The 17,569-nt window shown below is 42.1% G+C and overlaps 1 protein-coding gene across 1 annotated transcript in view; it reads left to right on the forward strand.

The window, feature by feature from the left end:
• Positions 1-348: 348 nt before the first annotated feature.
• Positions 349-17,569, forward strand: part of ALK (ALK receptor tyrosine kinase) — a gene marked incomplete at its 5' end in the record, with an annotated part of 60,330 nt that continues 43,109 nt past the window's right edge. The window contains 4 exons of the mRNA XM_088532167.1: positions 349-474; positions 923-1,092; positions 12,807-12,901; positions 14,248-14,391. Coding sequence (XP_088388293.1) covers positions 349-474; positions 923-1,092; positions 12,807-12,901; positions 14,248-14,391 — 535 coding nt within the window. The remainder of the gene's footprint in view (positions 475-922; positions 1,093-12,806; positions 12,902-14,247; positions 14,392-17,569) is intronic.

The following is a 17,569-nucleotide window of genomic DNA, read 5'->3' on the forward strand; positions in this document are numbered from 1 at the left end:
TCTTTACTGTGGTATCCAGCTCATCATCTGCTCTGGTTCACTTCAGCAGGTGTGAAAAGACCTGGATGGCCCTGCTGTAAAGCTTAGAAACCATGGAAGTCGTAGCCAAAAATGCCCATTTGGACACAGTGCCAGTCGATTTGCTCAGAGCCAGTTCATTAGAGTCTGCATATTGCACTTTGCCAATGAGCTGATCTCCCACATCCAATGCCAGCTACTTCTTTCCTTCAAACAGCTGACATGTGTGCAAAAGCATCCATTCCAATTCATCAATTGCTTCAGCTTTTACTCTAGTGTTACATTAATAGCTATCAAAGGCTCACACTTTTCTCACTTTTGACCATGTAGATGTTGCCTCTTATTGACTGGCACGTCTCCAGAAGAGAAACAGGTCTGAAATCTCCTGAACAGGATGCTGAAACCTTCAAGGTCTTACCTGTGGAATTTTCAAAAGTATATCTGAGGGATGAGGATGTAATTGGTAGTGATATCTGCTTATTGCAACTATTCTCCCTTTGCTTCTGCTGCTGCCCAGATATGAAAGAGTTAATTACTGAAAACATTGTTGGTCCTGACTTGAATCTCTTGGACAGCATCTAAGGCAAGAGTAATCTGTGTACTGTGGATCATAGAAGCATTACTGTTTTTGTTTGTTTTATAATTATGAACATGAAAGCTAAAACTGAGACATTTTAAAGTCAACTTTCTCCTCCAGAAAGTTTGTTACATATTATATACTAGTTATTACAGGCTTCCACATCTGTGATGAAATTAGAGTTTTCTGAAACGATGGCATGGGCACAAGAAAGGGAGAACTGAGTTTTTTGGTGCCAGGATACAAGAAAATGAAAGAAGAGTTGGTGGTTTTGTTAACTTCTAAATAATATATGGTTGTTAATCTCATGTGTTCTCTTTTTTCTAGCTACGATTTTCATGGCTTATTCATGGTGTCTTGCTGGGGAATATATCCTTGGTGCTCGTCGAGAACAAGACGGGGAAGGAACAGAGCAGGATGTTCTGGCATTCGGCTAACAGGGAAGGTTTGGGAATATGGCAGTGGATGGTCTTGTCTCTCCCAGATGCATTGGATAGGTATGAATCCTTCCTCATCATTTTCTTTGTCCTTTGCTTCCTTCCCAATGATCTGTCACTTCATCACTAGCTGCTTAACAGTGAGAATGGCCAACATCGCTCCTGAAAATGATGCTGTCAGGGAAAGATGCACTTCATCCCTGGGGGTATCCTCTGTTAAATAGGGAATGTAAATAACTGAGTAGTTAGAGAAAAATACCCAAATTTAGGGCTCGTGACTGTTGCTCTTGGCTCATAAACTATGTTACTGGGGAGTTCACAACAAGGCATTTAAAATTCTCTCTCCATTCCTTCTTGTGTACTGTTTCATGTAGCGTGTGGTTTGCCAGAGTTGGGTGTGAGCTCCGTAACCACTTTTTTGTTTTGGATATCAAAGCTCCCGCTGTTTAATGTGGCCACACCTAACAGTGAAAGAGGTGGGAGAAGAGCCTGCTGCAAAATGAAACATGGGCACATGTAAAATCCTTGGGTTAGCAGTAGCAGAGAGCTCTGCTTAATAAAAGGCTGTCTCACCGCTCCGGTCTGACTGTGAGCATAAAAAGTTTATCTGGTAGCATATGCTTGATTTGGTAGCATATGCTTATTTGCAGTGTTGTTTTAGCTGTCTCTTGTAAGTTTGCTTCAAAGGAATGCTCTGTTCTTGGTTGTTTACTTTTCGTGTGCATAATCTGGCATATGCTGTTTACAGAGAAGACACAAACATACTTCACCTTCTGCTACCCTGGCCTCTAGGATTTAAGATTTATTTACTGTCTGTGTCATAAGTACAAGTGTCCTTCATCTTTTTGGAACTCTGTGACCTAGAAATAATGGATTTCATTAAAGGATAGTTTGTCTCATGAGAAGTTTGAGCAAACATTGTGTGGATGTGTCTTTTATCTTTCTGACTCTTGGGGATGCACATAGGCTGTAAATACAACAAGGACACTGCCAACACTTTGGTCTTGAATCTATAATTAATATGTGTGCGTCAAAGATTTAAAAAATGCCAATATTAGCCTTATTGTTTAGTCACTGCTGAAATGCCATTTGTAAAAATACCTGGTTCTTCATTCCCTTCAGCTCTGTTTTCCTGCAAAGAATGCTGTATTTCTCCATTACCGTGTATGTGATTTATTTTCTAATATCGCCATGGGAATATTTTGTACCTGAATTATTCTATACTCTTATACTATTCCTTTCCTTTAAATTCTCTTGGGTTGCAAAGTAAGTTGGACGCAGGATACTTTGATCTTGGGAACCAGCTAGCAGTAGTTCATGGGGAATCGCGGATCCAATTGGCATAGTGAGCTCAGTTTTACTTGTAAGTGACTTCCCCCTTGTCTAGATAGAAAACCAGTTCTGTTCACTGAGAAAAGGGGATTTACTGGTTGCAGATTAAGACTTAAGCAAAGAAGATCAAAAGCATTTGAGGAACTTAAAATTGGGTGACTCTCGAAAAGGTTTTTGTCTGTATTTATTCACTGACTTTGTGCTGCTTTAATGAAAATTTGTTTAAAACTCATTTGGTTGAAACCACTCCTTCCTAGGAAGGAGAAAAAAATGCTGTAACACTTGGAGATACTGCAGGCATCTTTCTCAGCATTTGAGACTCCTTTTTTAGGAAACCTGGACTGATATAAAACAGAACTGATGCACCAAAATGGTGCTCGGAAGACTGAAGAATATAAGCTTAGAAGATAAATGACAAGAGAGATTTATTGAACTATAAGAAATGTTTAATTGATGTGAACACAGTGCTGGTGCTGCTGAAAGCTCGCTGTGTCTGTCTTTTTCTAATTGGTTCATGTGTCACTGGCTGAGATCTGCAGTAGATACCAGAGGCAGGATTTTGCAGAAATTCCTGCAGGAGGAGCTGAAACTTAAAATCACCCCTCAGACGTACAGCTCTTGAATAAAGCACATCAATGTATTAGTTCCACAAAGGAAAAATTGAAGTGTGTTTTATTGTGATCAGGAAGTTGAATGGAAAATGTCATTGTTAACTAGATAATATGCCCTAAAACTGCTCAAAGCATGCTTGTTCAAAAGCTGCTTAGCCACAATATCCTTGTTTGGCTTGTAGCACTACAAAGAACCATTAGGAAGATTTCCAAGAAATTAGAGCACCTCTATCTTTAGAAACAGATATTTTTTAAATGGTTGATGGGGTTGGGGATGGAGATTATATTTTGGCGGAAAACCATGGCTAGAGTATTTGAGGTCCTTTGGCAGGAACAGAAAGAGGGGAGGAGTGTAACAAAGAAGCTGAATTGGAACTGAGGGATGTTAGATTTCTAGTACAGTTTTAACCTGTGCACCCCTTGACCCACGCTTAATTTCTGTGAGTAAAATGAGAAGAGATACTGACTTCTTTCCTCCTTTTTTCCTTAGGAAAGCATCCAGTCAAAATTTCCCCCAGTAAGGTTTTACCTTTTCTGTGTGAACTTTAAGATGCTGGAGTCCTGACTTTTTACAGCTTCCCAGAGTTACTGTCCTTCCTTCTTTGTTCTGGAAAAAAGTTGGCAAAGCAACCTGAGAATTGACTCATATGGATTAACAGATCTATAATGCAGTTCCAAATGCTCAGTGTCTTCTGTGCATGGAGAAAGAGGGGCATAAGGCCCCATAGAGGACATGCCATCAAAGTATCTGTAATTGGAAGAAGGTGATCGTGAGCAAAAACTCCTTGAGCTGTTTGTAGGACAGTTTATACCTACCTGAGGCAAAAGATAAAGTCTCCAGAGGTTCTGCATGTAAACTTGCTATTTAAATACACACAGCGCTAAGAATTCTTGCTAAGAATCCTTGCTGTGCTTCATCTGGACCCTGTGGTACCAGCATCCCCTCTCTGAAGGACTGTTTACCTGGTTAGATAATCTGCATAGAGATGCTAGCGAATCGGTCATATTTACTTCCTGGAATTTACACATTAATGCAATGATAAAATATTTCAGTTGGAATAGTGCAGAGATCAGGATTATTGTAAATTTGTTTTGTTTAATGGAAAATACTATTTGCTTCCAATGGTAAAGGATGGATCTGCTAATCCAGAATAATTCTTTTTTGACATTACGGAAATTCAAGGAGGGAAGTTTTCTATGTGAGACACCTGTTTGACGTAAGTGCATTGAGTTGTTAGGGTCTTGGTATCTGGAAGCCAAGCAAGGTAATCTGACCACTTCTGTTGGTTAAAAAATATAAAGTCTTGATAGTTTTGTAGTAGTTGGAAGCTTTGGCTTGCTTTTCTTCCAGTTGTTTTTAGTTGCTAAGTAAATGTGATTTTAATTTTTTAAAATGATAAAGTCATGGGAACAAGACACTAAAGCAAACAGAAGGCTGGTGTAATTGAAGAAGAGTTATTTGCATAGCTAATAATTAGATATTTTATTACCTTAACAGAATGGTACTTCCAAAAAGTGTTGTGTAGATAGAATAAAATATAAACAAAATAAAAGCATGTGTAAAGAGGTGATTATCTGCAGCTTACTCCAAGTAAATGTTTATTACCCACCTAGTCTTGCTAGGCATTCTTAAAGTTGTATAAGGTGGAAAAGAATTGTCTTTCATTAGGCTAAAGCCTAGCTTGAATGCTGGTGCCTTGTTTACAGTAATAAATAAATTATAACTCTCTTGATTTCTGCTCCTTTGGGAAGTTGTGGCCAATAGAGAGGTTTGACAGGAAGACTAAATATTCAGTGTTTCCATTTACCATCTTGCTGCCAGCATGGAACTGGATTCAGTGGCCCAGCTCTGGTCTCTTCAGACCTATATTACTAACTAAACCTGTCCTTTTCTTTCAAGATTTCAGTGCAAGTGCTGTCAGAGGAACACAGGAAAAATAACAAATATTAATAGCAACATACCCAAACTCAGTTCTTGACTTCCTTCCTTAGGTTCTTTTTTTTTTTTTTTTTTAATTATAAGGTCCCAATTAATAAGGGAAGGAATTCATTTGAGGTCCTCAGAAAAAAAATATTTAGTCCTAAATAACAGTTCCGTTTTTTGCTTTCTGAACATGCCGCCCAATTACAAGGACATACAGCCCAGCCTCCTCTAGCATGTTCACAAAGTAAAAAAAATAATTTGTTTTGGTCTGAAAGTGCCCAGAGAGTTTCTTTCATGTTGATAACCTTTCCCTGGACACAGATGGAAGAATTTTATTATGCTAGAAGAGAAGAATTTGACTTACTTGGAAGGGGATGTCTCTTTGCCAAAAGGCTAGCCAGCCTGATTAGGAGGGCTTTAAACTAGTGTCGCACAGACAGGGCAATCTGTATCATGCAGCCAAAGTCAGATGGCTTCTAGCGGGAGTATGCTAGTGGGTAAGTGAGGATAGGACATGATTATAGAGGGTCCTCTTTCACCCCTCCTGGGGAACTTGCAGCCTCAATTGCTTCCCTGAAATGCTGGTACACCAATGCACGAAGCATGGGGAATAAGCAGGAGGAACTGGAGATCTGTGTGCGGTCCCAGCGTCATGGTCTCGTTGGAATCACAGAGAGATGGTGGGATAGCTCACACGACTGGAGCGCTGCCATGGAAGCCTATGTGCTCTTTAGGAAGGACAGGCTGGGAAGGCGAGGTGGTGGAGTTGCTCTTTATGTGAGAGAGCAACTGGAATATATGGAGCTCAAGCTGGGAGTGGATGATCAGCGAGTTGAGAGCTTGTGGGTAAGGGTTAAAGGGCAGGCTAATGTGGGAGACACTGTGGTGGGTGTCTACTACAAGCCACCTGACCAAGACGAGGAGGTTGATGAGGCCTTCTATAGGCAGCTGGATATTGCTTCACGGTCACAGGCCCTGGTTCTCATGGGGGATTTCAACTACTCTGACATTGATGGGAAGGACAACACAGCCAGGCACAAACAGTCCTGGAGGTTCCTGCAATGCATTAGTGATAACTTTTTGACACAGGTTGTGGAGGAGCCAACGACGAGAGGTGGGCTACTGGACCTCGTGCTAACAAATAGAGAGGCACTTGTAGGAGATGTGAAGGTGAGGGGTAGCCTCGGCTGCAGTGACCATGAGTTGGTGGAGTTCAGGATCCAACGAGGAGGAGACAGGGCTGGAAGTAGCCTTGCAACCATGGACTTCAGGAGGGCCAACTTTAGCTTCTTCAGAGACCTCTTCAGAAGAATCCCATGGACTAGAGCTCTAGAAGGAAGGGGTGCCCAAGAGAGCTGATCGGTTTTCAAGCAGCACTTCCTCCACGCCCAACAACAGTGCATCCCTGTGTGTAAGAAGTCAGGCAGAGGGGGCAGGAGACCTGCGTGGATGAGCAAGGAGCTTGTGGCAATGCTCAAGCAGAAGAAGGTGGTATACAGAATGTGGAAAAAAGGACAGGCCCTCTGGGAGAAATACAGGAATGTAGTCAGGGAATGCAGAGATGCCACAAGGAAAGCTAAGGCACATCTGGAATGCAATTTGGCAAGGGACGTTAAAAATAACAAGAAAAACTCATTAAATATATTAACAACAAAAGGAAAATCAGGGAAAACGTGGGTCCGCTGGCGGACAGGATTACAAGTAACCCAGAAAAAGCGGAGTTGCTGAATGCCTTCTTCGCTTCGGTGTTTACCAAGGGCAGCCCTTTAGAGTCCCAGGCCCTAGGGACAAGAGAAGAAGCCTAAAGAGAGGAAGACCTGCCCTGGGTAGAGGAAGATTGGGTCAGAGAGCACCTAAGGAACCTCGATACCCACAAATCCATGGGCCCTGATGGGATGCACCCAAGAGTTCTGCGTGAGCTGGCGGATGTCATAGCTAAGCCGCTCTCCATCATCTTTGAAAGATCCTGGAGAACAGGGGAGGTGCCTGAGAACTGGAAGAAGGGCAATGTCACGCCAGTCTTCAAAAAAGGCAAGAAGGAGGACCCGGGCAACTACAGGCCAGTGAGCCTCACCTCCTCCGTCCCCAGAAAAGTGATGGAATGGCTCATACTGGCTGTTGTCTCCAGGCACATGGAGGACAAGAAGGTGCTCAACAGTAGTCAGCGTCGATTCACCAAGGGGAAATCTTGCTTGACTAACCTGATAGCCTTCTATGATGGAATGACTAGCTGGATAGATGAGGGGAGAGCGGTGGATGTCGTCTATCTCGACCTCACCAAGGCTTTTGACACCGTCCCTCACAACATCCTCCTGGGCAAGCTCCGGAAGTGTGGGATAGATGAGTGGACAGTGAGATGGATTAGGAACTGGCTGGATGGCAGAGCTCAGAGGGTGGTGATCAGCGGTGCAGAGTCTAGTTGGAGGCCTGTAGCTAGCGGTGTTCCCCAGGGGTCAGTCCTCGGTCCAGTCCTGTTCAATTTATTCATCAATGACCTGGATGAAGGCACAGAGTGCTCCCTCAGCAAGTTTGCTGATGACACAAAACTGGGAGGAGTAGCTGATACCGCAGAGGGCTGCACTGCCATCCAGGGGGACCTAGATAGAGTGGACAACTGGGCGGTGAAAAACCTCATGAAATTCAACAAGGCCAAGTGCAAGGTCCTGCACCTGGGGAGGAATAACCCCAGACACCAGCCCAAGCCAGGGACCAACCTTCTGGAGAGCAGCTCTGCAGAGAGGGACCTGGGCATCATGGTGGACGACAAGTTGACCATGAGGCAGCAGTGTGCCCTCGTGGCCAAGAAGGCCAATGGGATCCTGGGGTGCATTAAGAAGTGCGTCTCCAGCAGGTCGAGGGAGGTGATCCTGCCCTGGTGAGGCCACATCTGGAGTATTGTGTCCTGTTCTGGGCTCCACAGTACAAGAGGGATGTGGAGCTGCTGGACATAGTCCAGCGCAGGACTACGAGGATGGCCAGGGGCCTGGAACATCTGCCCTATGTGAAAAGACTGAGGGAGCTGGGGCTGTTCAGCCTGGAGAAGAGAAGGTTGAGAGGGGATCTAATCAGTGTCTATAGGGAAGCAGTGAGGAGGATGGGGCTGGCCTCTTTTCAGTGGTGGCCACCAACAGAACTAGAGGAAACGACCAGAAACTGAAGCATCAAAAGTTCCACAGGAACTTAAGGAAAAAATTCTTATCAGTGAGGGTAACAGAGCACTGGAACAGGCTGCCCAGAGAGGTTGTGGAGTCTCCTTCTCTGGAGATCTTCAAAACCCGCTTGGATGCAGTCCTGTGCCACGTGCTCTAGGTGACCCTGCATGTGCAGGGCGATTGGAGTAGATGACCTCTAGAGGTCCCTTCCAACCTTCAGCATTCTATGATTCTATGTCACCTTCCTTAAACAAGAAAGTAAAAAAGGTGACAAACTTAGTTATCCTAGAAGGAGTACTGTCCTACAGCAAATCAAAAGTAATATTAAATGTTTGTACCTCCTTTCTTTAAACTGCCGTTGTTACTAATTCCAGTGTTGCTGGCCCGCTGATACTATCTGAACTGCCCTGACACTTGTCAGTGTTTCATCTGTGTATTGAGATGAGATTCCCTTTCAATTCTTAGGAATCAGATGCCGTTTCATTCCTCTTATACAGTTTCCCATATCTTAATGACATCACTCTGCTTTGTGTCTAGCAGTTGTGGCTAAACTCTCTTCCTATCTATTAATTCCTTCCTCTATAGCTTGCATTGCACTGTCTTACCCTGTCATTCCTTTCAGACTGTGTTTCTGAAAAGTTCTGGACCTTGCTTTTTCCTCTAAGCAGGAAGGGCAATGCTTCTGGCAATATTTTGTGCCCAGAGATATATTTCTCTCCTGTTGTTCCTGAACTTTCATCCCCTTCTGCTGCGAAGGATCAAGGATCCTCCAAACAAGCTGGAAATATTTCTCCCTACACATTGCCATGTGCATATTCATTAGCAAAATCTGTCCTACACCTAGTTCTCTTGATGCTTTCCTTCCTATGCCCATACAACAAGTCTAGCCTCTGTTCCCTAGAAGTGGTCCCACATTACTATCATTCAAAAGAGATCAAGTCTTTAATGTTTGTATCACTGCTCTTCTGTTGTGTATCAGTGCAACTGTATTTCTGCAACTGTCCTCCTTACAAAATGCACTTGTTCTGGTGATAACTGTTCTGTTCATCTAAAAAAGTGTTTTGGTGATAGTGTACGCAGAGCATCTGTGTTGGATTTTATGACCATAACTCTTCTGCATATTCTCCTTTAATAATATGTTTGAATCTCTCCAACTTTTATTACTGGCTAGTAAGTAACTTTCTGCATGGCAAATCTGTCACTGCAGCTGGGTTTGGTTAACATGCTCCTTTTTCTCCAAATCATCTCACTCCAGCTAAGTACACTTTTTGTCCCAAATAGCAAGTATTCCTCTGTGAAGTGAGCCAGCGATGCATCATTTGTATCAGAGGAGTTAAAGGGAACCTGACTGTAATAGGGTTGGGGACCTGAAACTTTTCAGTTTCATAGGTTGCTCAGCCTCAAGCAGGTTCAGCAATAATTATTTTAGCTAGGTAGAGAGAGAAATCAGTTCTATCAGAGACAAAACATCTCGAGCTATGAAAAGGTAGGGCTGCATACAGGCAAACTTTGCTCATGTCACTGCATGTGGGATTGAGTACAGAGGAGATTAACATTTTGTCTTGGCTAATCATCCTTATCTTTCTGATAAAAAGAAAAAAAAGACGGTTGTGAAGCTTTCTAAAATAATAACATAAATACCTAGATCTGGCTGGTGGATACCTGAACTGTCCGTATGAGCCAGTGACAGTAAGTGGAGTTCTGAGTTGTTGTTGAGGAAAGGGAGCTGCAGCAAATTCAAACAAAACAAACTTGTTGAGATTTTCAATTCAAGGAAAGTTCTTTTTTTTACTTCTCCAAATAGGTGAGGATATAATACATCCAAAACCTAATATTTATATGCAATTAAGAACTAGGGGTAGGTGATGTAAACAAAAGAGTTTGACCTCATGTTGCCTATAGCAACATAACCATAGATATATTTTCATATTTCTGGCATAGCATTTTGTTTTGTAGACAAGCCACAGGTGTTTTGAGAGAACTAATCTTCTGTTAGGATTCAAATAAAATAAAAGCTAGAGGAGGAGGATGAGACCCAGTGAACAGAAAACCCAACGTGGTGTGATTATTCCAGGGTGATCAGTATTTGAGTTTAAAAGCTAGGATTCAAAAGTACTGAGCTATAGGGAAGACTGCAGTCCAGAAACTTCGATGTTGACTGCTTTTTCTATAGCAGATTTGACTGGATTGGAATATGCTCGGTCCGGCTCTTCAAGGGAGTGTTCATCTGTTCGTGGATTGAGCCAGAGAGAAACCAAAGAAGACTTATTTGTTATGGCCTTTGGTGGCATTTCTTATCAATGACTTGGAAGAATTTGAACTGTCACCAGTAGTCATCCTTGAGTAATTTTAGAATTTATATAAAAGTCTTATCCTACAGACTGCTGAGTTGATGTTCCTAGGCAGGAAGGGGCTTGAATTCACTTCTTTGTCCAGCCCATACAATGTTTCCCATCTGCATCAAACAGATTGAGAGAGACCTTTGTATCAGATGCATTTGTAGCTCAACCAACACAGAAGTCTGCTGGATGGCAGACAGTATTCCCTAATTGTCAAACATTAAAGAAACTTTTTTCTAGATATGCTCCATGAGTAGTCTTTCATGGCCATGTGCCAAAGCATCACTGTTTGCAGGGGATATATATATACAGCAGCACAGACTGGTATTTGTGCTAGTTCAAATATTGGATGCTTGCTCAGCATACACTACTTGGAGCTGTGCTGCCTTTCACTAAACCATGGCAGTAGCAGGTACTTGTGGAGTTTCAATATCAGCTTTCAAGGAGGCCATTTCAGTGATTTCAGGAAGGATAGGGTTGGACGAAGGAAAAGAGGGACAGGAGAACAAGATCATCTGTGGTTTTTTGTTTGTTTTGTTTTTGTTGTTTTTTTTTTCTCCTCATTGGTATGTGACATTTCCATCTTTACTTTTGATTAAATTTCCCTTAATTAGCCCATTAAGCTAAAACCTCCAAAGCTAATGATTGAAATGGTGGTGAACTAATGATCGTGTTTCAGTGGAATTTGAAAGACATTGTATTTCTAAATTAATAGTGACATTAAATTGGAGAAGAGAAAAAGATGAACCATTTCTTGCAAAAATGCTTGTCTCAAGAGAAGATTTGTAGTGAATCTGCTTTTCAGTGTTAGAAAAAGAATCTATTTAACAGGCAACATGAGAAGCACTGATGGACCTAGAAGCATTTGACATTTGCATCATTTTTTTAGGTGAGGGCTTTTCTGTCACTTTTGTTCAGTCCTGGTGAAATTAAGGAAGTCTCTCAACTGTTCTGATCCCAGGGCTTCCACCCCTGGCATATGGAGTAGGCAATTGGTCACTGAGAAGCCAAGTGAACACGATGGCACATTCTGTCACTTACTGTAATCTGTACACTGGAACTCAGCACAGATGTTGCTTATCTTGAATGAACTGTGAACAAGAGCACGAGGTAACCTATTGTGTTTTTATGTGAGTGTATTAGGTGACGTTCCCTGACAGAAATACTGTTTCATATCACACCTTCCTGTCCTTTGGGGCCGAACACTTGAGAGTTCTTGTATGTTAAACCCTTTGTTATCTGGAGCAACAGGATACGAACAGTGCACGAAGAATCAAAATTCTGAGGCATGAAGCTTGGGTTCTACCCAGGAAATCGCCCTAAATTATTTTCAGAGATATTTAGTTGCCTGCATGTGGGAAGAAGGTGCTTGCAAAGGTACCTGTCTTTTCTTCTATGCAACCTGAGCTGAAGCCTTTCATATTCTCCTGCAGCTTGCTGTACATCATATAGTCGCTTTACATCTTTATAGTCCTGATGAAATCTTAGAGTTGTGTCTCACCTTGGAGACATAGACAGCTCCTTTTAGAAATAATTCTCATGTGCAAAGCACAGGATTATGGCTTTATATGGCAGATATGCATCAGGAGCAGATGAACTTTCTAAGCTAAGAGCCAATCTAAATCCAGGAGTGCCCTGAATTATTACATGACCTATATACTTATAAGATTAGAAACATTTCATTGTGAGTTATTTTTGCTTTACTAATTGACATAAAATCTCACTGAGGATGAATTTACAGTGATCTTTCTTTTGGTGACCTGGGATTGGCAGAATTGTGCTGCAAAAGCCCGCTGAGAACATGGGCATGATTGAACACAAACCTACCCCCCTTCTGCAAGAAGATAATGAGTTCTGTCATTCCTATAGAATATCCAGCGTCAGTTTTTCTCTCTCTCTCAACTGCCACCACTATTAGGTATCCCTTGTTTCCTCAAGGATGGATCAGCACCAAATGCGTACTGATTTGATCTCAGCCTTTCGTTGCCAGTTTCTTTTAAAACGCCTAAATTACTTTGGGAGACCCAGTCTCCTTACCTAAGACTTCAGGTCATAAATCATTTGTAAGAATTAAATCACTTATGTGTATGTCCTTTTTGTGCCAGAAGCCAACAGGCTTTCACTTTTGTCCTGACACCCTACCACACACACACATATACTCCCACCTGGTTCAGTTCCTGTACCTCTGGAAGGACAAAGTGTTATACTTCTTTTCATGTCTACCTAAATACATGTACAACTCCCTTTGTCAGATCACCTTTGCTCTTCTCGGGTTAGGATATTTTTTCTGTCAATTTAATATTGTTATCCATCAAAGGAACCATCACCACCACCTTCTAGAACTTACTTAATTATGAATAACTCTGAAATTCACCTTTTTAACAGAATTTAATTCTTGTTCTTCCAATCTGTGCAGGTTTTGGTTTCAGATCATCACTTCATGGAAAGAAGGATCTGATGCCGTTATTGCTTTTGACAATGTCTCTCTTAGTCTGGACTGTTATTTAACAAGTAAGTTTGCCTTTAATTTGCAAGTGGTTTGTCTCTTTTTACTGCGCAATTGAAATTCAGGCCAGGGCTGAGACTGTGGGGGTTGAGTGTTGGCTTAAGAAGATTTTTGAAATTTAAAGGTATGTTTCTGAAATAACTGTGCTTAGATGAGGGAGACCTATTCAGATGTATATCTTATTTGTAGACCTGACAAGTGAATGGGTTCTGCATTTGGCAGTAAATGGATGGTAAGACATACAGTGTGGGAGAGCTGAACTACACTGTTGTCACCATGCAAACTGAAGAAGGAGCCAATCTGTGATTATAGGGAGTTATGTATGACCTGGTTTGCTGTGTGTGTGATGCTTTTTGAAATGAATGGCAGCCGGACTCAGACTTGGAAAAGATTGGCATTCTGTGATTGACACTAACTTTGCAGTAACACTGGGCACAGTATTCTAGCTGAATTAGAACAAGGGCTTTTTTTTTAACTTTGACTAATGCACATTTAAGTCTGAATCAAAAACTGGATATCCACTCTCTTCCAGCCTTGGGAAAAAAAGTGAATTCAGATCCAGACTTTTTGATTGACCAAGCTCTAGATTGTGCCCAGTCTATACCTCATCTGCCAGATTCACCCAATTTAGATTTTTGTCAAGCATTTGTGTCCAGCTTATTTCACATCGTCTCATGCATAGTGAATTGCTTAAGTTGTAATCGCATTCAATGATCTGTCATTCTATACCTCAGACCAACAACTTGCTTGTCAGCTGCTACTTACAATGCTTGAAAGTTTTACCTTGGGCTGAAGAGTAAAACTTCCATTTCCTAAGCCTGAAGCTACAAACACTGTCATATCTAGTAGCTGTAATTCAGACTGAACCAGTTCCTCATCCAACAGCAGTCAGAAAGCTTCATCTACTTTGTAGAGTTACATTAATTTGCATTGGCTGGCACTGTTAATCTTTCAATTTACCCAATCATTTCTGTGCATAAGTATGATGCGTCTCAGGTGCCAGTATTCTAAAGAGTTCATATAATTAGGCCATAATTAGAAAAGATGAGATATATTTTTACTAACTAAAAGAGAAGCTTCCTAACAATTGCTAAAAATTGTTCTGTATTTCTGCTTTGTGTCTTCATTCATATGCTGTTCAATTCATCACTCATTCCTCCAGTTTTCATTTGTAACAGTTCCCTAACAACAATGAAAACTCAGAGTACTTTTTACTTTTAATATTGTCCTGTCCTGTGGCTGCACATTCATTTTCTATCAGAGAAACCTTCAGCTGTTATTTACCTTGGGTTTTGGATTGCATGCTGACTCAGCACATTGATGAACCCAACTCTGACTTCTTATTTTCTAGTCAGTGGAGAGAACTCTGTGCATGGTGTCACCCCAGACTCAAGCAATTTGCTTACCACTAGAGGTGGCCTGAAGAAGTTTGGATGGGAGCAAAAACTCCTGGAAAATCTCCAGCTCAGCACTATCCCCATTTCTGGTCCAGCAGGTAAGAAATTTCCTAGTCTGCAAAGCGTTTTCAGCCTGCTGGAATTTCCAACAAAAGTGGGTGTGGATTGCAATTAAGTATGCTGAATGCACTGTGATACTGCTCTTATTTATTTATTTATTTATTTATTTATTTATTTATTTATTTTTAATCAAAGCGTGTGTTCAGAGGTTTTCCCAAGTCTCTTTAAAACAAAACAAACCTGTAAAAAAGTAAGTGCCTTTAGCTATTACCTATGACTTGGGCTTGACCTGAAGGTAGTCCAAGTAAAAATGTCCAGATTAGTTGAGTACATCTCAGTGTGTGGTAATCCAAACACTCATCTCAAGGTAGCATAGGCTTGTTTGAAATAATACAGCTTCCTCTCCCTTTCAGTAATATTTTTATTCTCTATTTGAAAAAGTAAAGCCTTTCCCTCTGTTTTAAAAAAAAAACATAAATTCCAGTTAGTAAGGAATGTAAGCCTTGTCTGGTCACTCTTACTCCTCTTCCCAAACCCTGGCTCGTTGTGAGGTCTGTTCTCACTGTGCCCCTGTTCACCTCTACAGTAGAGTTGCAGCTGCTTGGCCCAGATAGAAGCAAAATTTCCCTTCCTTCCCTCCCCGTTATAGCACTATTCCAGCCACTTGTCTCTTCTCTCTCCCAAGACTGATATTCTAGCCCACACGTTCCCAGTATCTGTTTCAGGTTCTACACGTGCATTTCTGTTTCCATCTCCCCCTTGCCTCCTTCTTGACAGCTTGTCTCCCTGATCTGATTCAGTTAGCCCCTGCTTGGAGCCTGCCTGGGGGGCTGTGAGGAGCAAGGGGTGACCACTGAAATGGAGAGTGATACATTTGCTGCAGCTCTCACCCTCAACCTTATGTGCAGCTATTTCTCTTGACTGAGGACTAAAGTTATTTACCTGCCAGTTTGAAATATCACTGCTGTTAAGGCACAGAACAGGGACATAGTTGATGTATGCGTCCTCTACCTTGTCAGTAAGCCCAGGAATCATGTTCATGCTGTCTCCATCTCTCCCATACCTCTGTCCTAGAAAGCTTCTTTAAATTTGTTCTATGTTGTGTTTTACTCTGCTACCTGCTATATACTGTTGAAATACATGAATTAGTGTTAAGTTAGCTCTGGAAACAATAGCATGGAGAGTATGGTCAAAAGTGCCAAACAGTCTTTAAGGTCTGCCTGAAAAGCTGGGCGTATTAGCGCACTCAGTGCTGCCACAGCAGTGCAGCTGCTGGTAGCTGAGCTCTCTTGTAAAGCTAGCTCTGATGGTGGAAGCTGATGATACAATCCGCAGGTTGGGCTAAGAGTGGCCATCAGGTGGAGTTTACTGATATTTTCTACACTGAGCATCGTAAAGGAAGAAGTGCACATGCAAAGAATGAGGCATAAGGAATGGGATGTGTTGCAAAGGATGCTGAGTTGGGTAGACCCGTATCCTGGCTGTCCAGCTTGTGTCTGGCTCTGTGTCATGGCCATGTGTCAGTTTGGGGTGCAATTGCCAAGCACTCCCTACAGTTCTCATTGCAGAGCTTTAGAAATGCTGCCTCTGATTTCTGCACATCCGTTCCCTGTCTCTAAGTGGAGCCACCTTTTACTTTTCTAGCCCTTTCCATTTAACTTCTCAGTCAGTGATCTTGTCGTAGGATCCATACACAGGCGCAGACCGTGGAAACTGGATGATTTTTCAAAACCATATCCGTGTTGAGGTTATAGCATAATTGCATATGCAGCTTCAGAGTTTTTGTTGTTTTCTTGGGTACCTGCTGATTTAGTAACACAAAGGCCGTTAGGAAACAGGTTCAGATTGGAAAACGGCCTGAATTTGGATTTAATCTGTATAAAGTGAGTGTGTAGATATTAGGCTAGAAATTTTGTGGCAATAGGCTTCTCTGTGCCTACTTCTTGCTAGACTGGAGATGATTAGCTCTTCTGCTCCTTCTCCCATCTAGAAAAGGCAATTTAAAGAAGTGCTTGGAAAATAAAAATAATGTGAGTCAAACTGTAAGGGGGTAGAAGAGAAGGTTATCAAGGTACACAGAAAAATTGGAATAATTTGTTATGAATATGGGGCAAATTCCTGTGATGTCTAAGCAAGCTTGTCTTTCTGAGCCTGTTCCCCTGTCCTGTTCATGGCTCCTGCTCAAGGCCTTGACGTGGAGTCATTGCATTTCTGAGGGTTTCTGCAGCACTGTCTCATTCTTTTCCTGTTGGATTGCTGAGTCCCTGCTCTCAGTAAACACTGCGGATGCTTGTTTGGTCCCTGGGCTATGCATTTTACCCAGCTTTAATCTTGTTACCCTCTACATCCTATAATACATTTGAGAAACCTCAGGCTGAGTCTGTCAAGACTGTTATTTTGATGTCCATGTTTTTACTGTTCTGCAAGTGAACCAATGGCATCAGCACCACCTCGAAGTACCAACGACTGAGCTCAGCCAAAAATAATTACAGGTAATGTGATCTTTTGCTTGTGTGATGGATCACAGGCTATAATATTTCCTTCTTAACAAATCGTATTAAAATGGTGAACTCTGTTTCTATAGCTGGGGAACAGCAGGATAATAAAACACCCTCCCCAAGTCTCTGAACCACCTCAGCCTGTGCAACAGACAGGAAAATCTGAACAACAGGTCCCACTGTTTATATTGTAGAAAATCTAAAGACAGTTCATTGCTTTTGTGGGTAGAATCCTGGATTTCTTCCTCTGTAACCGAGAACGGCCTCTTCCACATGCTCACTGGTTGTGCCTGTGCTTGGAAACCAGGTTTGGGTAAGAGCAGTAAATATCCATCACTACTAACATCCCCATACTCTTTGCTGTCAGGCCCTGTACGCACTGAACCATGTCTTCAACCAGCCATTGCTTATTATGGCTTGGTCTCCCTCCAGTATCTGGAGGCCAAGAAAAGGTTTGTAGCACATAACACAGCCATGCTCTAAGAGATACCAAAGCGCCCAGAGACCTAGTGCCTGCTGTCATGTGTGACACATGAGCTGCTGTGTAGAGAGCAAGACCCCAGGGCTGCTGCAACTAATGGTGGTAGCATTTTTTCTCAAGTTCCTTGGTGGTGACCAGGACTGACACAAGATTTGTGTAGGTTTCACCTCACCCAGGCGTGTGCAGTGTAAGTAAGTAGCCCATTTGATAGCTGGTAACCGAGCAATGCAGATCTCT

Source organism: Tinamus guttatus, unplaced genomic scaffold (genome assembly GCF_059628265.1).
Source record: "Tinamus guttatus ecotype Peru unplaced genomic scaffold, ASM5962826v1 Tinamus_guttatus_pri_ptg000456l, whole genome shotgun sequence".
Lineage (NCBI taxonomy): Eukaryota > Metazoa > Chordata > Aves > Tinamiformes > Tinamidae > Tinamus > Tinamus guttatus.